A 23,496-nucleotide genomic window follows, 5' to 3' on the forward strand; every position below is an offset into this window, starting at 1 on the left:
CTGTAGCAACAGTCTTAAGAAGCCCCTGGCTGAAAGAGAAAGGGCAAGGAGATGGAGGGCAGCCGTGACCTTCGTTTCTGTGCTTAGACGATCTTTGAAAGATAATTAAATCACTTAAAAGTGTTCCTGAGTCTCCTAGCTACAGAGTCAGAAACACTCTGTTCAGTCCACACAAATATTCAACCCTCAAGGGAGAGAAGAAAAGGTACATTTTAGGCATAGTTCTGAATGCTTCTCCATTCTCATGCCCTCAACACAGTTGGCTTCCTTCAGCTAGCTCTGTTTTCGGTGGAGCGAACCCTGTGGAAAGCCCAGTCTCTCCTCTCTCGGTTGTGCAGCATTAGGATCATGAGGATATGTCTTTATTGCACGCTGCTTGGCTCGCAAAACTGATGATTCCTATAGTGCAGTTAGGATCAGCAGCAGAAACCAGGGCTTTCTCATTACAATAGGCTGTGTTTTAGGCAACACTCCTGCTGACTATCAGGTGCTAAAGGCATGGTGCTAATGAAATTGGGACACACATGTCCTAACAATGCAAAACAGTTGCATTTTGGTCTAGTCCTTGGATGCTGTGTCTTTGACTAGTTCCCGGATGATGTGCTTTGGGGCTATTCCCTGGTGCTGTGTCTTTGGGGCTAGTTCCCTGGATGATGTGTCTTTGGGCTAGTTCCCTGGATGATGTGTCTTTGGGGCTAGTTCCCTGGGTGCGTGTGTCTTTGGGGCTAGTTTCCTGGGTGCTGTGTCTTTGGGGCTAGTTCCCTGGATGATGTGTCTTGGGGCTAGTTTCCTGGGTGCGTGTCTTTGGGCTAGTTCCCTGGGTGCTGTGTCTTTGGGGCTAGTTCCTGGGTGCTGTGTCTTTGGGGCTAGTTTCCTGGGTGCTGTGTCTTTGGGCTAGTCTGGGCTGTGTCTTTGGGGCTAGTTTCCTGGGTGCGTGTCTTTGGGGCTAGTTTCCTGGGTGCTGTGTCTTTGGGCTAGTTCCTGGTGCTGTGTCTTTGGGCTAGTTTCCTGGGTGCTGTGTCTCTTGGGCTTGTTTCCTGGGTGCTGTGTCTTTGGGCTAGTTCCCTGGATGATGTGTCTTTGGGGCTAGTTCCCTGGATGATGTGTCTTTGGGGCTATTCCCTGTGGTGTGTCTTTGGGGCTAGTCCTGGGTGCTGTGTCTTTGGGGCTAGTTTCCTGGTTGGCTGTTGTCTTTGGGGCTAGTTCCTGGGTGCTGTGTGCTTTGGGCTAGTTCCCTGGGTGCTGTGTCTTTGGGGCTAGTTCCCTGGGTGCTGTGTCTTTGGGCTATTCCCTGGGTGCTGTGTCTTTGGGGCTATTTCCCTGGGTGCGTGTCTTTGGGCTAGTTCCTGGGGTGTGTCTTTGGGGCTAGTTCCGTGTGTCTGGGCTTCCCTGGTGCTGTGTCTTTGGGGCTATTCCCTGGTGCATGTGTCTTTGGCTAGTTCCCTGGGTGCTGTGTCTTTGGGGCTAGTTCCTGGTTGTGTGTCTTTGGGGCTAAGTTCCTGGGTGCTGTGGTCTTTGTGGGCTAGTCCTGGGTGCTGTGTCTTTGGGCTAGTTTCCTGGGTGCTGGTCTTTGGGGCTAGTTTCCTGGTGCTGTGTCTTTGGGGCTAGTTTCCTGGGTGCTGTGTCTTTGGGGCTAGTTTCCTGGGTGCTGTGTCTTTGGGAGGTTTCCTGGGTGCTGTGTCTTGGGCTTTCCTCGGGTGCTGTGTCTTTGGGGCTAGTTCCCTGGGTGCTGTGTCTTTGGGCTAGTTTTCCTGGGTGCTGTGTCTTTGGGCTAGTTCCTGGTGTGTCTTGGGCTAGTTCCCTGGGTGCTGTTTTTGGGGCTAGTTTCCTGGGTGCTGTGTCTTGGGCTAGTTTCCTGGGTGCTGTGTCTTTGGGGCATAGTTTCCTGATTGCTGTGTCTTTGGGACTAGTTTCCTGGGTGCTGTGTCTTTGGGACTAGTTTCCTGGGTGCTGTGTCTTTGGGACTAGTTTCCTGGGTGCTCCGTGGGGGCAGTTACTTCTGAGGCATTGGCAGAGCTCCATGATGAACTCATCCACAGGTGCCGGTTGGCCTGGTCTGGGGTTGTATAGCTCGGGCTCCTCCCCTAACACGGTGGCTGGGCCAGAAATAACATGTTTACCTTCTCCTATGGATGAAGGGGGCCTGGCCTGCGTTGCTTCTGCTTATGGGCGTACTGTTTTCGAGAAGGGCAGCTTTTATTTGGTAACTTTACGTCAGACCTGAGCTGAGGCATCCGGCCCCCTGAGCTGGCCTGGTGTCAGGTGCTGGGTCTCGGTGTCAGTGGCCTTGCCTGTGGAAATGGATATGCCTAGCTGTGCTACTGACAGCCCTGCTAAGGACAGGGGGAAGGGTAGGGGGAGGGTGCACTTTCCTACTAACACCTAGACCCATAGTCTCTCCCTCTGCCCCATAATAAGACCCCACCTTGGAAAAGAGGGTGGAGGTGAAAGGGATTGAGGTTTTGGGGGTAGTGTATACGGCCTGCCCTGTCATTACGTTTGTCTACACGTCTGTACTGTATGCCTGTCTCCCTATGGGAGACGGGAAATGGTTACACTGCTGCAGCCATGAATAATATATCACAGGCTGTCTGTGATTGCAGACTCCTCGAAAGCTGTTTTTGTAACCGTGAAGGAAGTAGGCTTAATGTTCTGACATGCWACACCTACCATCATCCATCACCACACCCCCAGTCCTGTTGCCACAGACGGTGAACTGACCTGTGACAATTGCTCAACCTAATTGGCACCCCAAACTGCAGTGAAACTGTTTATAGCCAATCCTATCTAGGCGTAGAGAGCCTGCGGAGTCAGGAGGACCAATCATCTGCGCTCTGATGACTCTTCATCCTTTTTCTTGGAAGTTTTTCTCCCAGCAGCCTCACATCTGTTGGCCTGTTCACAGTAGCAGCACTCAATTTCACAAAATGGGGTTAGCCATTGTTTAATAGGGCTGTGACGATACCAGTATCGTGGTACTTGGAAACAAACCTAATTATGTTGTCATCCAGTCACATTTGTTTGTTTTCGAAGCTATGTTACACAATATTTTACAGACAACAGGTTTTTAAAGGACCAAATAGTTTTTGGTCTGCTTCATGTTTTCTTTCTTGCCTTTGAAAAAATATTGCGATACTGGTATATTCACAGGCCTATTGTTTAGACACTGTATATTTGTGAGTGTTATGCTGCGAGACTACGGACTCCTCTGCTTTTGGGGGGGGGGGGGACTCATTTGCGGGTTGCAAGTAGTGTTACAGCAGCAGTGTTGGGGTTTTAATGAGACGGCGGTGTTACAGCAGCAGTGTTGGGGTTTTAATGAGACGGGTGGTGTTACAGCAGCAGTGTTGGGGTTTTAATGAGCGGGGTTGGTTACAGCAGCAGTGTTGGGGTTTTAATGACGGGGGGTGTTACAGCAGCAGTGTGGGGTTTTAATGAGACGGCGGTGTTACAGCAGCAGTGTTGGGGTTTTAATGAGACGGGCGGTGTTACAGCAGCAGTGTTGGGGTTCTAAATGAGCAGGGTGGGTGTTACAGCAGCAGTGTTGGGGTTTTAATGAGACGGCGGTGTTACGCAGCAGTGTTTGGGGTTTTATGAGACGGGCGGTGTTACAGCAGCAGTGTTGGGGTTTAATGGACGGGCGGTGTTACAGCAGCAGTGTTGGGGTTTTAATGAGCGGGCGTGTTACAGCAGCAGTGTTGGGTTTAATGATGCACGGGTGGTGTTACAGCAGCAGTGTTGGGGTTTTTAATGAGACGGGCGGTGTTACAGCAGCAGTGTTGGGGTTTTAATGAGACGGGCGGTGTTACAGCAGCAGTGTTGGGGTTTTAATGAGACGGGGGTGTTACAGCAGCAGTGTTGGGGTTTTAAATGAGCGGGACGAGGTTTACAGAGGGCGAGTCAGACCGGTTTCAGCAGGTGGTTTATTAAGTGAGATGGCGGTACGCGATGTTAACACGCAGCAGTGTGTTGGGGTTTTAATGAGACGGTGTCGGCAGTGTTGGTTAATGAGACGATGCTGTTAGGGAGTGGTTTTAGAGTAGAGAGGGCGGTTTTGTGCTGCGTGTTACAGCAGCAGTGTTTGCGGGTTTTCAATGAGACGGGCGGTGGTGTACAGCAGCAGTGTTGGGGTTTTAATGAGACGGGCGGTGTTACCGCAGCATGTTGGGGTTTAATGAGACGGTGGTGTTACAGCAGCAGTGTTGGGGTTTAATGACACGCGGTGTGTTACGAGCAGAGTGTTGGGTTTAATGAGACGGGTCGGTGTTAGTCGCAGCAGTGTTGGGGTTTAATGAGAGGGCGGTGTTACAGCAGCAGTGTTGGGGTTTTAATGAGACGGGCGGTGTTACAGCAGCAGTGTTGGGGTTTTAATGAGACCGCGGTGTTACAGCAGCAGTGTTGGGGTTTTAATGAGACGGGTGGTGTACAGCAGCAGTGTTGGGGTTTTTAATGAGACGGGCGGTGTACAGCAGCAGTGTTGGGTTTTAATGAGACGGCGGTGTTTACAGCAGCAGTGTTGGGGTTTTAATGAGACGGCGGTTGTTACAGCAGCGTGTTGGGGTTTTAATGAGACGGGGTGTTAAGCAGCAGTGTTGGGGTTTAAATGAGACGGGTGGTGTTACAGCAGCAGTGTTGGGGTTTTAATGAGACGGGTGGTGTTACACGAGCAGTGTTGGGGTTTTAATGAGACGGGCGGTGTTACAGCAGCAGTGTTGGGGTTTTAATGAGACGGTGGTGTTACAGAGCAGTGTTGGGTGTTTTAATGAGACGGGTGTTACAGCAGAAGTGTTGGGGTTTTAATGAGACGGGGGTGTTACAGCAGCAGTGTTGGGGTTTTAATGAGAGGCGGGGTGTTTACAGAGCTGGCTGTGGTTGGGTTTTAATGAGACGGGTGGTGTTAAGCAGCAGTGTTGGGTGTTTTAATGAGACGGGCGGTGTTTAGCAGCAGTGTTGGGGTTTTAATGAGACGCGGTGTTCAAGCAGCAGTGTTGGGGTTTTAATGAGACGGCGCGGTGTTACAGCAGCAGTGTTGGGGTTTTAATGAGACGGGCGGTGTTACAGCAGCAGTGTTGGGGTTTTAATGAGACGGGCGGTGTTTACAGAGCAGTGTTGGGGTTTTAATGAGACGCGGTGTTACGCAGCAGTGTTGGGGTTTTTAATGTGCACGGGCGGTTGTTGCGCCAGCAGCAATGGTAGCTTGTGGAACACTCTGGGGAAAGATATTATGTCTCATGGACACTATTAGTACTAATGGTCTAAATTCAAGTCATGTAATTGGTGTTTTTGGGAGGGACAGATAGAGAAACAGGCTGATGTTTTGGTGGAGATGGAGACTTGTTTTGGCCCTCTTGTTGTTGCTTTGATTCCTGATTGGTGGAATTGGGTGACAATTCTTGAGATTTGAATAATTGGAAATAATTGGAAATGAGCACAGTTTTCAATTACTTACTACTGGTTGCTATAGAACATGGCTATTGCTTCACTATGTTTTTGCTTTTCTGATACCAAAGTCCTGAACAGTATTTGACCTGAAAATGCATGTGCAGTGGAATGATAATTGGCAGATGTGCCAACTCATGTGTAACTGTGTCTCCTCGCTTMTCCCTGTTAGCAAAATGTAAAGACTGTGGGTAATACACTGGCCTCCCGTCTCTCTCAACATGATTGATCAATAACCATTACCTGAGATGGCCTCCCAAAAAGTAATTTTGGCTCCCCTCAAGTACAGTACATCAGTCATAATTTCCTCTCCAATTTACTTTCCCCTCTTTCGGTGAACCAAAATAGATAGCTAAAATACATTTCCACATGACCTYCAGGATATATTTGATTATTGAGCTTCACATGTTCGTAATTTCTAATCTTATGGCTAAGAATTCAAAGGAAAATCTGTCAGTTAAAAATYACTTATGGTATTACAATGTTTACTTCCTTAAGTTGGTCACAGGGCCTCTTCCTCTTCTTGGCCCAGCCCAAGTGAATGGATGACCTTGCTGATGGTTGAGGAAGGTTTCTCTCTGTATGGAGCCCAGATAAGGTAGCAATGGGTATCAAAGTTGTTAAATAGTTTAAATACAATGCTGATGAATACAACCACTGGACAATGGATGAAGATACTCTGAACTTTTAGAATTGTTTAAATCCATCATATATTGACTGAATTATAGCACATTAACACTGTACTGGCATGGACAAATAATGGAGTTCAGGCTTTTTGGTGGTAATTCAGGCATTCAATTTATTGTAATATGTCACTTTTTTRCCTATAACGAACTATCAGGTATTAAAAAAAAAAAATATATATATATATAAATACAATTTTATTTGCGTATAGACTGGGTGTATTTGCATACATGAATACATTTATATAAAGGGTTGAAATGGGTGAAACCACAAACTACCTCTAATCATAAACTGTGCTGTCTAGACTGCCTCATTAATGATCCATTACAGTTGTCACGTTCTGTTACCATAATTCTACAAGTTTGTAAAGAGAATGATACCCACGCAATTTAAAATCAAAACGCTCGTTTCTAGATTACACCTATCTATAAATACTGAACATTGTTTGCGAGATCAGACATAATATCACTATAATCCCAGTGTTCCTTTTTGGGAAATTGTTTTCATTTCAGCACATTACTGTATTAAAATTCCTTTTTTTTAATTCCACAAAAAATCTACACCTGCAAAAATAGTGTTTTTCTTGTGATGTGTCGAGGCGGTGGGTTAAATCCTCAGCCAATCGTTTGGTGTTTTGTATTCCATTTGTATTCTACTGAGCACATTTCAGCCATTKCCGSGGTGTGTTTGACAMGTCACTAACGTTTCCARGGTTGTAACGTTAACTGGAGAAAAAAGTCAGAAGAAACAGTGGGAAAGAGTTGCAGAGTAAAATTAAAGTAATCAATATAGTGAGATTTAAGTGACAAGCTGACCCCGAGTGGAGCAGTGCTAGACACTGCATCAGTGCTAGAGYCATCACTACAGACCCTGGTTCGATTCCAGTCTGTATCACAACTGMCRGTGATTGGGAGTCCCATAGGGCYGCGCACAATTGGCCCAGCGTTGTTAGGYTTTGGCRGGGGTAGGCCGTCATTGTAAATAAGAATTTGTTCTTAACTGACTTTAGTTAAATGGAGGTAAAAAAATATAATAATAATCAAATAAAAAAACAGGAAATACTGTAGATATTCTCAGGTGGGTGGGGCCTGCGTGTTGCTAGATAAAAGGTCAAAACATTGTAATAATGAACATTCTCAGGAGCCCACCAATTCTAAAATTGAAGTAAAAAAAAAAAAAAAAGAATTGCAATGGAGTTCAGTATGTCAAATCGGAGGGCCTGTTGTCCGGARGTCTGGCAGTCTCTATGGGGGTGCCACAGGGTTCAATTCTCGGGCCGACTCTTCTCTGTGTACATCAATGATGTCYCTCTCGCTGCTGGTGATTCTTTGATCCACCTCTACGCAGATGACACCATTCTGTATACCTCTGGCCCTTCGTTGGCCACTGTGTTAACTAACCTCCAGATGAGCTTCAATGCCATACAACTCTCCTTCCGTGGCCTCCAACTGCTCTTAAAATGCAAGTAAAACTAAATGCATGCTCTTCAATCGATCGCTGCCRGCACCTGCCTGCCCGTCCAGCATCACTACTCTGGACGGTTCTGACTTAGAATATGTGGACAATTACAAATACCTAGGTGTCTGGTTAGACTAAACTCTCCTTCCAGACTCACATTAAACATCTCCAATACAAAATTAAATCTAGAATCAGCTTCCTATTTCGCAACAAAGCATCCTTCACTCATGCTGCTAAACATACCCTTGTAAAACTGACCATCCTACCGATCCTTGATGTCATTTACAGAATAGCCTCCAACACTCTACTCAACAAATTGGATGCAGTCTATCACAGTGCCATCCGTTTTGTCACCAAAGCCCCATATACTACCCACCACTGCGACCTGTATGTTCTCGTTGGCTGGCCCTCGCTTCATACTCGTCGCCAAACACACTGGCTCCAGGTCATCTACAATTCTCCGCTAGGTAAAGCCCCAGCTTATCTCAGCTCACTGGTCACCATAGCAGCACCCACCCGTAGCACGCGCTCCAGCAGGTATATCTCACTGGTCACCCCCAAAGCCAACACCTACTTTGGCCGCCTTTCCTTCCAGTTCTCTGCTGCCAATGACTGGAACGAACTGCAAAAATCTCTGAAGCTGGAGACTCTTACCTCCCTCACTAGCTTTAAGCACCAGCTGTCAGAGCAGATCACTGCACCTGTACATAGCTCAACTGTAAATAGCCCATCCAATCTACCTCATCCTCATACTGTATATATTTATTTATTTATCTTGCTCCTTTGCACCCCAGTATCTCAACTTGCACAGTCATCTTCTGCACATCCTACCATTCCAGTGTTTAATTGCTATATTGTAATTACTTTGCCACCATGGCCTATTTATTGCCTTACCCCTCTTATCCTACCTCATTTGCACATACTGTATATACATTTTTCTACTGTATTATTGATTGTATGTTTGTTTATTCTTTGTGTAACTCTGTTGTATGTGTCGAGCTGCTTTGCTTTATCTTGGCCAGGTCGCAGTTGCAAATGAGAACTTGTTCGTAACTAGCCTACCTGGTTAAATAACGGTGAAATAAAAAAATAAATAGAAATGTCCAAATAATTTGAATGAACCATTTCATACATTATGGCAGTGCTATTCAAAGTTGGGTCGCAACAGCGGGAGAACTGCAGTGGGGTCGGCAATAAAAAAATCAATAAAATAATTCATTGGACAGTCCCACAGTTGACAGTGCATGTCAGAGCAAAAAACAAGCCATGAGGTCGAAGGAATTGTTCGTAGAGCTCCGTGACAGGATTGTGTTGCAMCACAGATCTGGGGAAGTGTACCACAAAATGTCTGCGGCATTGAAGTTCCCCAAGAACACAGAGTTTGGAACCACRAAGACTTCCTAGAGCTGGCCGCCCGGCTAAACTGAGCAATTGGGGGAGAAGMGRCTTGGTCAGGGAGGTGACCAAGAATCCGATGGTCACTCTGACAGAGCTCTAGAGTTCCTCTGTTGACATGGGAAAACCTTCCAGAAGAACAACTATCTCTGCAGCACTCCACCAATCAGGCCGTTATGGTAGAGTAGCCAGATGGAACCCACATCATGTTAAAAGGAACATGACAGCCTGCTTGGAGTTGGCCAAGAGGCACCTAAAGACTCTCAGACCATGAGAAACAAGATTCTCTGGTCTGACGAAACCAAGATTAAACTCTTTGGCCTGAATGCCAAGCGTCACGTCTGGAGGAAACCTGGCACCATCCCTACAATGAAGCATGGTGGTGGCAGCATCATGCTGCGGGGATGTTTTTCAGCAGCAGGGACTGGGAGACTAGTCAGGATCGAGGCAAAGATGAACGTAGCACAGTACAGAGATCCTTAATGAAAACCTTCTGAAAACACTCGGGACCTCAGACTTCACCTTCCAACAGGACAATGACACTAAGCACAAAGCCAAGACAATGGAGGAGTCTGCAGAGAAGAATGGAGGAACTCCCCAAATACAGGTGTGCCAAGCTTGTAGCGTCATGCCCAAGAAGACTCGATGCTGTAATCACTGCCAAAAGTGCTTCAACAAAGTACTGAGTATAGTGTCTGAATACTTATGTAAATGTGATTTGTTTTTTATTTTTAATACATTTTGCAAAAATGTCTAAATCTATTTTTGCTTTGTCATTATGGGGATTTGTGTAGATTGAGGGAAATCAATTTTAGAATAAGGCTGTAACATTACAAAATGAATGTAGAGAAAGTTAAGGGGTCTGAATACTTTCGGAATGCACTGTATATAAACTTTTTTTTTAAAGAATTTTGAAAATAAAATTGAGGACATTTATTTTTGTTTTGATAAGAGATGAAAATGCAATGAATTTAAGATTTTGTTGATGCAAAAATAGACATTTACTGATTTTTTTTTAAGGTTATGTCGTTAGATTTGGGATGGGGTCATGAAGTTATTGGGTGAAAAATCTGGGGTCCCCAGAAATTCTTGGAGGAAAAATGGTGTCCCCGCCGAAAGTTTGAATACCAATTAATTAGAGCCTTGAATTTGACCTCTGGTGTGACATCATAATGAATGCTAATATTAAACTTTAAAGGGGAATGGAAACACTAGGATTTAGAACGCCAGCTAACTGTAAATGTAAATCGCCATTTTGATTGAATACATCTCTTAGCTTAGATTTACTTCCTAAAGTGTTTCCATTCCTCTTTAAGGATTCTTAAAACTATTTTTACTCTTTATTAGTTATATCATTGTGTGAAGTATTTTATTTTCACTGGATGCCATGGTTCTAACTTCAGCAGTATGTATGGGCTCTGCCTGGTCCTCTTTATCAGTATGACTGGTTCATGATGACTCATCCCCAAAGACCCCCAACTCACAGGTTCCAGGTCAGATTGCAGGTCAGCGGGCCAGGGAGTGATTCATGTCTTCCTGACCCAGGAAAGTGAAATAGCACAGGATAGGCTGGACCTGGGGAATAGATGCACTCCAGGGGCTGTAAGGGGCTGAAACACAACAGGACTGTTTCACAGAATCACAGGAAGAGGAAAACCCCCCCAAGACTACCCTAATTTTTTCCTCCCCTCCTTTTATCTCCTCCGTAGATCTGGGTGGAAAGAAACATGTAGTTAATTAGCAAAGAATACATTAGAAGAGGAAACACATCATGCTGTGTTTGTACAATACTTTTATGGTCTGGTGTGGAAACGCACAAAGGGACCAATGCAGTGTGATCAGAGGAAAGCTCAGATTTCTTGTTTGTATCTCTTTCTCTAGTATTCATCACTCTTCTTATTTTCTGTGCCACTGTTTCCTTTTCACTTTCTTTTTCTCTTTTTTTTTTGTCTTCCCTCTGGGTTTTTGAGTTGGTTTGTCTCGAATTGACACACGTGCGGTGTGATGTGATGGGGGAGGTGGGAGGATGCCTTGCCCACCCTCCATGAATAATTGATCAGGACAAGGTTTTGCACGACTTGCGGACTGACCAGAGCATGGGACCACATCCCGTAGACACCTCCCTCTCTCCACCTACTCCCTCCCTCCCTGCCTGTGTAGCGTAGCCCTGGCTCCAGGCGTGGCGTGTGGGTAGGTAGCAGCTCGGGGCGCTGTGTGTGTTAGCATGTGKTAGAGCGGCATGGAGCTCTGAATTCCCAGGATATGAGCCTTGTGGAGCCATGATGACTGGATCTGGGGTTTTAGTTGGTACTGGGTCTATGACTATGGTTGGGACCATGTCCAGGGCTGTGGTCGGAGCACCTAATGACTGCCCGACGATGGACTGTGGCAGTATATCTGCTGTCAGAAGAGACTGGATTACTGCTTGTGCTGATTGTAAATAAAATACTTCTGTCCTTACTGGGGTGTAGTGGTGTAAAAATACTTAATCCCTGTCATTTGATTAGGCCTACATTAATTTATTTTAATGTGTGTATTAAAACCTCTTAAGGATGGGACCCTTTTCCAATTTTCGCCTAAAATGACATATCTAACTGCCTATAGCTCAGGAACTGAAGCAAGGATATGCATYTTCTTGATACCATTTGAAAGGAAACACTTTGAAGTTTGTGGGAATGAATGTAGGAGAATATAACACATTAGATCTGGTAAAAGATAATACAAAGGAAAAAATGCCATCTTTGAAAGGCCACAATGTATTATTCCAGTTTAGGCGCAATTTTGATTRTGGCCACTAGATGTATGTGGCCACCAGTGTATGTGCAAAGTTTTAGGCTGATCCAATGAACCATTGCATTTTTGTTCAAAATGTTTTATGAAGACTGTTCAAATGTGCCTAATTGGTTTATTAATACATTTTCATGTTCATAACGGTGCACTCTCCTCAAACAATAAATAGCATGGTATTCTTTCACTGTAATAGCTCATGTAAATTAGACAGTGCAGTTAGATTAGATATGTCTATGTCCTGGGAAATGTTCTTGTTACTTACATCCTCATGCTAATCACATTAGCCTACGTTAGCTCAACCGACCCGCGGGGTGGGACACACCGATTCACTGTCGTTTATTCTTCTCCTTCTCGGAGTGGCAACGTTCTTTGCAGAGTTCACAACCTGCTAAACTTGCGAGAAACAAGTTATTTCATACCATTTAGGCCCTACGAGTTTTAATTAAATTACATTTTTGGAGCGCTCCATGTGAGCAAATGAGCATGTGTCTGGACTGTGTGTTGTTTCTCTGTCCTATTAATGTTGACGGAGTGCGCACACCTACATAAAGTAGGCCTAGGCTACCTGGCCTGCTGCGCGCAAATGTAGGAATGTGCCCAATATGGGGATCTCTGATTTCTGACCTCCACTAACAATAAGCTGAGCTTCTCAGTCATTTTTTCTTCACCTCACACATTAAGTCAATGAAGTCAGTTATTTTTTTTTACATCCATTGCGAATTATAGGCTAATAGTTCCTCACAGTAGTTGAAAAACCTTTCTAACATTCTCCCCCTCGGTAATCACCAGGCCTCCGTGTGAAAGAGCAAAATGTCATGCTCTGATGATCCCATATATCCAGTGGAAACGTCATAAAATACCTCAACACTTTTCCCTGGCCTTGCGTAAAAACAGCTGTCTCGAGCTGACTGGCGCAGGACACTCTGAGGGCCCGGAATAGGTTAGTTAATACAATGTTACAAGTTCGCTTGCGAAGGCTTCGGGACAGATCCAGTTTATTGTATAAAATCAATGTTGCACTTCACTAGAGAGAGCTCAAGTCAAGAAGGATAAAAGGAGGCAGATAGGCTTAGATATGAATGTGATTGGAAGAACCTGAATGTTCATCTACTGTTTTTATTTTTCTCGGCTTTATGTATTTTTACTTAGTTTACAAGTTGACAATGGAAGTGTTAAGCCTGCTGCTGCATTGGCCAATTTGGCCTATAGGCTATCTCTGAGTTCCATGCACTAATTTCTTTAGCCAATGGCTCACGGTTTAGGCCTATCAATGTGTCCATATGGCAGAGGCTGGTGCTCTCGCATTAGTTGAATTTTAGATTTTTTAAAATTGTAATTCAGATTTGTTTTAGCCACGTGCCAATGATGTTGACAATTTTAAAAAAGTTATGGAAATGAAACTGTTCCACGAAAATGTGAATATGAAAATCATAACTGGCACGCAGATCGGTAGAAATGGTAGGATAAATTCTTAGCTTCTCCAAATTCAACTCACTCATGTTACCTTGGAAAATGCAGTTCTTATTTTCTTCTTCGCCATGATCAGCTCAGAAATGGACAAATAGGCCTACAAACCTTGAAATCGCTAATTATCATGATAATTTAGCCCACTGAGTGAAACTCCCGGACAGCAGTCGTGAGTAGTCTGATTTCATTCTGTGGGCTACTGTCCATTTTACTTTGACCGGTCCTGTTTTTAGGATATGGTGTGTTAACATCTTAATTCTTATTCACATTGAAGCACATTTTTATTTGATTGGGTGCCGTTTAGACGATTTGATCAGAAACATGATATAAAAAGTGTCATTAAGTTATGCTGCCTTTACGGCACATGACAACCATGAGAGAAAAAATGTCTAGGTCCTAATCTCTAATAGTTATTGATTTTAGTGATTGGAAAAGGAATTTGCTTTATTAGGTTTGGTGATTAGTTTACAGAACATAAATCTAGACCTTCTAGAAAATAGCTAGTTTCTTTACTGTTCAGTGCTGGTGTACAGTATGAAATAAAAAAATAAATAAACCATTCCCCCTGTACTTATTGTTTCTCATTTACATAATGAGATCATCTAAATGCAATTCTACCTAGTCTCATGTCGGAAAATTTAATTTACCTCAATTTCTAACTGTCTGCAAGGGGAGTGGCCCTTCTACAACACTGTCTCAGGCCTGCTGCGAGTCATGTTCTGGGTGACTAGTGTTTACACTGTGATCTATTAAATGCTACATTTATAATCAGTGCCGGGATAAGGTAATTGGCCACGGAGAACGTTTCTGCTGAGTTTACGACTCAGCTGTGTGCTGTTTGGTGAGCGTGACCACAGCACTGAGACTGTCTGTCACACATGCAATTTCCCCTCTCCTTATAACAGGSCTGGGAACAGTTTGCCAAAAAGCACCTTGAGGATGATCGAGTCTGTTGTTAGAATGTTCTTAGAATGGACAGATTCTAAAGTTTAACTTTTTGGATGACATGGGCCCTATTATGCAAAAACCAAACACTGCATTCCACAGTAAGAACCTCATACCAACGGTCAAGCATAGTGGTGGTAGTGTGATGGTTTGGGGATGCTTTGCTGCCTCAGGACCTGGATGACTTGCCTTAATAGAAGGAACCATGAATTATGCTCTGTATCAGAGAATTCTACAGGAGAATGTCAGGCCATCTGTCTGAGCTGAAGCGCAGCAGGGTCTTGCAGCAAGACGATGATCCAAAACACAAAATCAAGTCTACATGAAAATGGCTAAAAAGCAACACATTTGAAGTTTTGGAATGGCCTAGTCAAATGCCAGACCTAATACCAAATAGGGCTATCTTCTATATACCACCCCTACCTTGTCACAACACAACTGATTGGCTCAAACGCATTAAGGAAAGAAATTCCACAAATTAAGTTAACAAGACACACCTGTTAATTTAAATGCATTCCAGGTGACTACCTCATGAAGCTGGTTGAGTGCATGCCAAGAGTGTGCCAAGCTGTCATTAAGGCAAAGGGTGGTTACTTTGAAGAATCTCAAATATAAAATATATTTGGATATGTTTAACACATTTTTGATTACTACATGATTTCATATGTGTTATTTCATAGTGTTGATGTCTGCACTATTATTCTAAAATGTAAAAACAAAAAAAAKCTTGAATGAGGAGTAGGTGTGTCCAAACTTTTGACTGGTACTGAACTTATTTCATAAACAAAGTTAAGCGACACCCAATGCCCCTGTGTAAAATTAATTGCCCCCTTAGACTCAACTGGTTGTGCCACCTTTAGCTGCAATGACTCCAATGAAATGCTTCCTGTAGTTGTTGATCAGTCTCAGAACTGCTGTAACTCAGCGACATTTGTGGTTTTTCAAGCATGAACTTCTCATTTTAAGTCCTTCCACAACATTGGTAAAAGACCAAGTCCATATTATGTCAACAGCTCAATTAAGAATAGAGAAACGACAGTCCATTACTTTAAGACATTAAGGTCAGTCAATCCAGAAAATTTTGAACTTTGAAAGTTTCTTCAAGTGCAGTCACAAAAACCATCAAGCGCTATGATGAAACTGGCTCTCATGAGGACTGACCACAGGAAAGCAAGACCCAGAGTTACCTCTGCTGCAGAGGATGAGATCATTAGATTTAACTGCACCTCAGATTGCAGCCCAAATAAATGCTTCACAGAGTTCAAGTAATAGACACATCTCAACATCAACCGCTCAGAGGAGACTGCGTGAATCAGGCCTTCATTGTCGAATTGCTGCAAAGAAATCACTAGTAAATGACCAATAAGAAGAGATTTGCTTGGGCCAAYAACCACGAGCAATGCACATTAGACTGATGGAAATCTGTCCTTTTGGTCTGATGATTCCGAATTTGACACACTTTGTCTGTGTGAGACGCAGAGTAGATGAACGTATGATCTCCGCATGTGTGGTTCCCACCGTGAAGAATGAATGAGGTGGTGTGCTTTGCTTGTGACACTGTCAGTGATTTAGAATTCAAGGCATACTTAACCAGCATGGCTTCCACAGCATTCTGCAGCGATACGCCATCCCATCTGGTTTGCGCTTAGTGGGACTATCATTTGTTTTTCAACAGGACAATGACCCAACACCTCCAGGCTGTGTAAGGGCTATTTGACCAAGAAAGAGAGTGATGGAGTGCTGCATCAGATGACCTGGCCTCCACAAGCACCCAACCTCAACACAATTGAGATGGTTTGGGATGATTTGGACCGCAGAGTGAAGGAAAAGCAGCTAACAAGTGCTCAGCAAAGGCACCTAAAGACTCTCAGACGATGAGAAACAAGATTATCTGGTCTGATGAAACCAAGATTGAACACTTTGGCCAGAATGCCAAGCGTCACGTCTGGAMGAAACCTGGCACCATCCCTARMGTGAAGCYTGGTGCAGCATCATACTGTGGGGATGTTTTTCAGCGGTAGGGACTGGGAGACTACCTGGGATCGAGGCAAAGTACAGAGAAATCCTTCATAAAAACCTGCTCAAGACCACTCAGGACCTCAGACTGGGGCAAAGTTTCACCTTCCAACAAGACAATGACCCTAAGCACACAGCCAAGACAACGCAGGAGTGGCTTCAGGACAAGTCTCTGAACGTCCTTGAGTGACCCAGCCAGAGCTTGGACTTGAACCTGATCAAACATCTCTGGAGAGACCTGAAAATAGCTGTGCAGTAACYCTCCCCATTCAACCTGACAGAGCTTGAGAGGATCTACAGAGACAAATGGGAGAAACTCCCCAAATACAGGTGTGCCAAGCTTGTAGCGTCATACCTAAGACGACTCAAGACTGTAATCGCTGCCAAAGGTGCTACAACAAAGTACTGTGAAGGGTCTGAATACTTATGTAAATGTCATATTTGGTGTTTATTTATTAATTAGCAAACCTTTCTAAAAACCTGTTTTTGTATTGTCATTATGGTGTATTGTGTGTAGATTGAGGAGAACATGAATAAGGCTGTAAAGTAACAAAATGTGGAAAGTCAAGGGGTCTGAATAGTTTCCAAAGGCACTGTATATAAAAAAAAAACTATATACTTTAAAATGACTAAAATCAAATCAAAACTGTGTAGAAATTATAAAAGACCTACATTTATACAGTTACTTGAGTGTCCAGCTTGCTAAAAAACACCCACATGAAAGCTAGACAGTCAGGGAGCATCGAGCATTCCAAAAACTATGGATAGAGAACTTTTTTTTTGCACATTTTTGCTGTGAGGAAATATGTAACCAATTCAGTGCGGCCCGCTGGACATTGTTAAAGACCGAATGTGGCCCCCCGGGGGGGAAATGAGTTTGATGCCTCTGCTATTAAGAGACCTGGCCCTGCTACTACTTGTTCTGACTGGACTTGCCTGGGCTAAGGTGCAAGTCAATAATACCTTTAGTTACAACAGTTTTGTATTATCAATCCTCTTTCATTGTGGGTAATGGAACTTTTCTAATAAACGTTAGTGATATCAAATGCTTGTTCAGCAGATACTGCTGTTGATGAAGAGTYTGGAGAGGGCTGTGGTTGTGGTGGACTGTCACTAGCAGGTCTGGTGTAGGAACAGAAGGTTATATATGAGTCACTGCTGCCAAACCTTTATAGATGAAAGCCTTATTCTTCCCTCAGATTTAGAGCTCTCTCCATCTGTCTGGAATAGCAGATCAATGTATCACTGCTCTACACAGACACTAGCCAGCCTGAATACTGATAGCATAGAGAAGACTCATCTCTTTTGGTCAGATCCAAGCCCTCCAACTTCTGTCGACACTGGACTTTGAGTCTGGCCATAACCGCATTGGCTTTTCATCTATCGGACGTAGGCTTCAGTGAATCACTTAAAACCACTTTAACGTGTATACATTTGATCAACAAACAGTACCAGTCAAAAGTTTGGAGTTTGGACACATCTACTCATTCCAGGGTTTTTCTTTATTTTTACTTTCTACATTTCTTTATTTTTACTTTCTACATTGTAGAATAATAGTGAAGACATCCAAACTATGCAATAACACATATGGTACCATGAACAAAAAAGTGTTAAATCAAAATATAATTAATATTTTAGGTTCTTCAAAGTAGGCACCCTTTGCCTTGATGACAGATTTGGAGACTCTTGGCATTCTCTCAACCAGKTTCATGAGGAATGTTTTTCCAACTGTCTTGAAGGAGTTCCCACATATGCTTGTTGGCTACTTTTCCTTCACTCTGCAGTCCAACTCATCCCAAACCATCTCAATTGGGTTGAGGTCAGGTGATTGTGGAGGCCAAGTCATCTGATGCAGCACTCCATCACTCTCCTTCTTGAACAAATAGCCCTTACACAGCCTGGAGGTGTGTTGGGTCATTGTCTTGTTGAAAAACAAATGATAGTCCCACTAAGTGCAAACCAGATGGGATGGCGTATCGCTGCAGAATGCTGTGGTAGCCATGCTGGTTAAGTGTGCCAATTCTAAATAAATCACAGACAGTGTCACAAGCAAAGCACCATCACACCACCACCTCCATGCTTCACGGTGGGAACCACACATGTGAAGATGGCCCGTTCACCTACTCTGCGTCTCAAAAAGACATGGCGGTTGGAACCAAAAATCTCTAATTTGGACTCATCAGACCAAAGGTTCAGATTTCCACCGGTCTAATGTCCATTACTTGTGTTTCTTGGCCCAAGCAAGTCTCTTCTTCTTATTGGTGTCCTTTAGTAGTGGTTTCTTTGCAGCAATTCAACCATGAAGGCCTGATTCACACAYTCTCCTCTGAACAGTCGATGTTGAGATGTGTCTGTTACTTGAACTCTGAAGCAGTTATTTGGGCTGCAATTTCTGAGGCTGGTAACTGTAATGAACTTATCCTCTGTAGCAGAGGTAACTCTGGGTCTTCCTTTACTGTGGTGGTGTCATGAGAGCCAGTTTCGTGATGGTGTTTTATGGTTTTTGTGACTGCACTTGAAACTTTCGAAGTTCTTGACATTTTCCGGATTGACTGACCTTCATGTGTTAAATAAATGATCGACTGTCGTTTTCTCTTTGCTTATTTGAGCTGTTCTTGCCATAATATGAACTGTGTCTTTTACCAAATAGGGCTATCTTCTATATACCACCCCTACCTTGTCACAACACAACTGATTGGCTCAAACGCATTAAGAAGGAAATACATTTCACAAATGAACTTTTAACAAGGCATACCTGTTAATTGAAATGCATTCCACGTGACTACCTCATGAAGCTGGTTGAGAAAATGCCAASAGTGTGCAAAGCTGTCATCAGGGCAAAGGGTGGCTACTTTGAACAATCTCAAATATGAAATATATTTTGATTTGTTTAACTCTTTTTTTAAGTTTATTACTACATGAATCCATATGTGTTATTTCATAGTTTTGATGTCTTCACTATTATTCTACAGTGTAGAAAATAGTAAAAATAAAGAATAACCCTGCAATGAATAGGCTTGTCCAAACTTTTGACTGGTACTGTGTCTTTGATCCCTGGCCAAACGTGGAGCTCTCTTACTAATTTGATTGTATGTTTGTTTTGTGTTGATTTTCTTTCGATGGTCTTGTCGTCTTTACAACTACCAGATAATTGATTGTTTTGTAACTCTGTGGCTGTTTGGCAGCGGTCCAGTGCTGTCAGTGGATATGATGGCTGATTGGTTGGAGTAGCTGTGAGAGCAGGCTAATAGACAGCTCTGGGAATGGATCAGTATGACAGACGTTAGGTCACAACCTAGCCGGCCGACAGGGAATTACGCTTAAAGGATCGGTCTGGCCTGAAAGAAAAAATAGTTGGGAAGGAGACAGTGTAGTTTGTGTGAATTGGATTTGATTCTGATTTTGAAACAAATTTAAGACTGAAACTTTGAATGAAATGCTGAYAGAAATGACTGGGTAGATGTTGCATTCCCTCAATAAATGAGACTACAGTAAATATTTAGGCGTTGAGATTTGAGTAAAAAGCGATGAGTCCAGAGGCCGTTTCCTTCAGAGCGGATTTGTGACCATCTCTGTGTGTTTCTCTTTCCAGGCCCGACGTTGCCAAGACAGAGCCCCCAGGTTCAGAATGGACCTTCGCCAGAGGACCTTGAGATGCAGAGAAAGTAAGATCTGAGCCTACAACAGCCCTTAACACAGCACGACAGCACTAAATATAATACTGTTACTSAGACCCCAATCCATCTCGTAGATACACACACTTCTGACTAGAAATTCCTGTTTTGAGTTCAGTGTTTCAATCAAATATGAGCCAATCAGTCAATTGCCTGCTTAACACTACCTGCTTGCATAAATATATTGATCCAAGTACACTACATGACCAAAAGTATGTGGACATCTGCTCATCGAACATCTCATTCCAAAATCATTGCCATTAATATAGAGTTCTTCCCCCCTTTGCTGCTGTAACAGCCTCTACTCTTCTGGGAAGGRTTTCCACTAGATGTTGGAACATTGCTGCTGGGACCTTAGCGAGGTCGGGAACTGATGTTGGGAGATTAGGCCTGGCTCGCAGTCGGCGTTCCAATTCATCCCAAAGATGTTTGATGGGGTTGAGGTCAGGGCTCTGTAGAGGCCAGCCAAGTTCTTCCACACCGATCTTGACAAACCATTTCTGTATGGACCTCGCTTTATGCATGGGGTCATTGTCATTCTAAAACAGGAAAGGGCCTTCCCCAAACTGTTTGGCACAAAGTTGGAAGCACAGAATCATCTAGAATGTCATTGTATGCTGTAGCGTTAAGATCTCCCTTCACTGGAACTAAGGGTCCTAYCTCGACCCATGAAAATCAGCCCCAGATCATTATTCCTCCAACACCAAACTTTGCAGTTGGCACTATGCATTGGGGCAGGTAGCGTTCTCCTGGCATCCCAGATTTGTCTGATGGATTGCCAAATGGTGACGCGTGATTTATCACTCCAGAAAACGCGTTTCCACTGCTCCAGAGTCCAATGGCCAATTGTGCGCCGCCCTATGAGACTCCAAATCATGGCCGGTTGTGATACAGCCCGGGATTGAACCAGGTTCTGTAGTGACGCCTCTAGCACTGAGATGCAGTGCCTTAGACCGCTGAATCGCTCGGGAGTGGCTGCTCGGCCGTAGAAACCCATTTCATGAAGCTCCAGACGAACCGTTCTTGTGCTGACGTTCCTTCATGAGGCAGTTAGGAACTCTGTAGTGAATGATGCAGCCGAGGACAGACAATTTCTACACACTTCAGCAATCGCCAGTCCAGTTCTGTGAGTTTGTGTGGACTACCACTTCGCGGCTGAGCCTTTGTTGCTCCTTGAAGTTTCCACTTCACAATAACAGCACTTACAGTTGAGCGGGGCAGCTCTAGCAGTGCTGAAATTTGACGAACTGTCTTGTTGGAAAGGTGTCATCCTATGATGTTACCACATTGAAAGTAACAGCTCTTCAGTAAGGCCGTTCTACTGCCAATGTTTGTCTATGGAGATTGCATGGCTGTGTGCTCAATTATATACACCCGTCAGCAACGGGTGTGGCTGAAATAGCCGAATCCACTAATTTGAAAGGGTGTCCACATACTTTTGTCTATATGCTGTACTTTTGAATGGATACAACCGGCTTTGAACTTATGCTCTAAAAGGTTGTTACCTCTCCAGCCCTCACCATTTCCACTCCCATATTAACTAGGCAGGCGGAGTGTTTGCCTGCCTGCAGGTGGTGTTCTTCCACATCCTGGCACAGAGTGAGGCTGATGGCTGCCAGTTTGTGTTCAGACACCCCTGGAGTAGAGCAGGGCTGGGTGAGAGGATGATGGCGCTTGTGGCAGGCTGTAGTATACAGGCACCACATCAGTGTGTCAGGTGGAATCACAAAACACTGCTGAGTGCAATGGTACACTCACAGCCTGAGGTTAGGCGCTGGCTTAACTCTTTCTCACACACACACACACACACACACACACACACACACACACACACACACACACACACAGGCAGACTCACTCTGTGAGAAGTGTGTGTGTATGAGAACGCATATCTGACTTGGTGTGCATCAGAGAGTGAGAGAGGCAGACATGTTGTGTGTGTTTGGAGACATCAAAAGAAGAAATGGACTGATAGAGGCTTTTTTAATGAAAAGCTATTCTACAGCGAACCCCTATCACTCTCGGGGGACTTTGGCTTTCTCTCCCGTTCTGAAAACACACTGCTCTAAATCCTTTGAGTCTCCCTCTCCTGCTGCACACACACTCAACGCTTGGCATGAGATCCGTCCGTGTTCATATTCAAATGCGTTTACCGAGGCTAACACACATTTTGTTAAGAGTGTGTGTTTTCTCGCGCAATCACTTCTGTTTTGCGGCTCAGACTCAAGCGAGCTCTTAGAGGGAGTACTGTACCTGTAATTGTTTTTCCTTCTCCTTAAATGGCAATGAACCTATTCCCCCTTGGGTGGTAATAATGTGCAGCTAACGCTGAGTTTCTCTGTGTGGTAAAGAGCCCCCCCCCATTCTTCAGTGGGGCACCACAGGACAGTGCAGCGTAGCACTGTAGCAGCAGTATTAATCTGAGCCAGCTGCTGTCTGTCGGCTATTTTATTACCTGCTCACAGAAACCTATAAAACGTTATTGAATTAGCCTGCAGCCTGATCTCACAGGACCACACAGGGACTGCCACCTGTCCTGTCCCCATGTACACAAAGACATGGCATCATGACGATATGACCCCCTCCTCCCTCAGTGCCATATCCTGCGTCACAGCAGCAGAGAACATTGGTAGTTCGATAGAGAGCATCTGGAGTTTGGATTGCCCCTGGCCCTCTCTCCTTGTCCTCTAGACTGCAGCCAATTTACAGAGTAATGTGCTGTGGATTTAGTTGTCCTGGCTGACTGACAGGTAGTATGGCGGGAGAGTGGATGTGTGTGTGATGCCTGCAGAGTAGGCGGCTGCTGGTGGTCAGGGTGCTGTGTTATGAATGATGAACAGACTCCTGGTATGGCAGCAGTATATGTTGTACGTGTCTGACCATAAAGGAGCTGCAATGGAAGTAAACATAAGATGGAGAGACTTGGCTCTATGTTGAGCTTTATCATGGTAACTGTTTGTATGTGAGTCAGGGTCATTTCAATCCCAGACAACCTGCCCATGGGATTTTGAATTTAACTTTACAATCGAAAGAACTCATCCATGACGTTATTTGTTAATCGGCCTAGATTTGCTTGCTTTAGTCCCCACTAGTCGTTACGGACAATTAACTCTGAAGATTGTGAGTAAGAAATAGTTTGACGATTCTGTGTTCGTGTGTCCGTCCAATAGGTGTGTATCTGGCCTATTTGTGTCTTTGCGGTCCCTACCTGTCGTCCCATGATGTATGGTGACTCAGCAAACACAATGACACTTTTCATTAAATGAATCCTCTTGTTTCAGCAGGCTCACTGTCCTGCTGTAAGGCCACTTGGCAATTTGGTTAGCAGCAGTTTATTAGCAGCGACTGCCTTGGAGATGTCATTGTGGTATATTGTACGTGAGATGGACTTGTCATATCATTCATACCCATCCTGTTAGTCTCAGATGAGGTGTTCCACAGGGTATATGGCATCTCTGATTCTAGTGCTGACCCCAATTATTTGACTGGTCGAAAGGATGTTGGTGGACCGAGATTGTTTTTAGTTGAGCAGTAGCATATATATATWTTTTTTATGGCAAACGAGACACCTGTCTTGTTCGCGCCCATCTCAGTGAACGAATCCATTGCGGAGACCGTGGGAATGGCA

General features: G+C 44.2%; 1 protein-coding gene across 7 annotated transcripts in view; it reads left to right on the top strand.

The window, feature by feature from the left end:
* enah (ENAH actin regulator) overlaps positions 1-23,496 on the top strand; it is a 150,566-nt gene that overhangs the window by 90,076 nt on the left and 36,994 nt on the right. For all 7 annotated transcript variants that reach the window (XM_070435952.1, XM_023973838.2, XM_070435951.1 and 4 more), the window contains exon 4: positions 19,787-19,859. In XM_070435952.1, the coding sequence (XP_070292053.1) occupies positions 19,787-19,859 (73 nt within the window). The remainder of the gene's footprint in view (positions 1-19,786; positions 19,860-23,496) is intronic.

Source organism: Salvelinus sp. IW2-2015, linkage group LG28 (assembly GCF_002910315.2).
Source record: "Salvelinus sp. IW2-2015 linkage group LG28, ASM291031v2, whole genome shotgun sequence".
In the NCBI taxonomy this organism is placed as follows: domain Eukaryota; kingdom Metazoa; phylum Chordata; class Actinopteri; order Salmoniformes; family Salmonidae; genus Salvelinus; species Salvelinus sp. IW2-2015.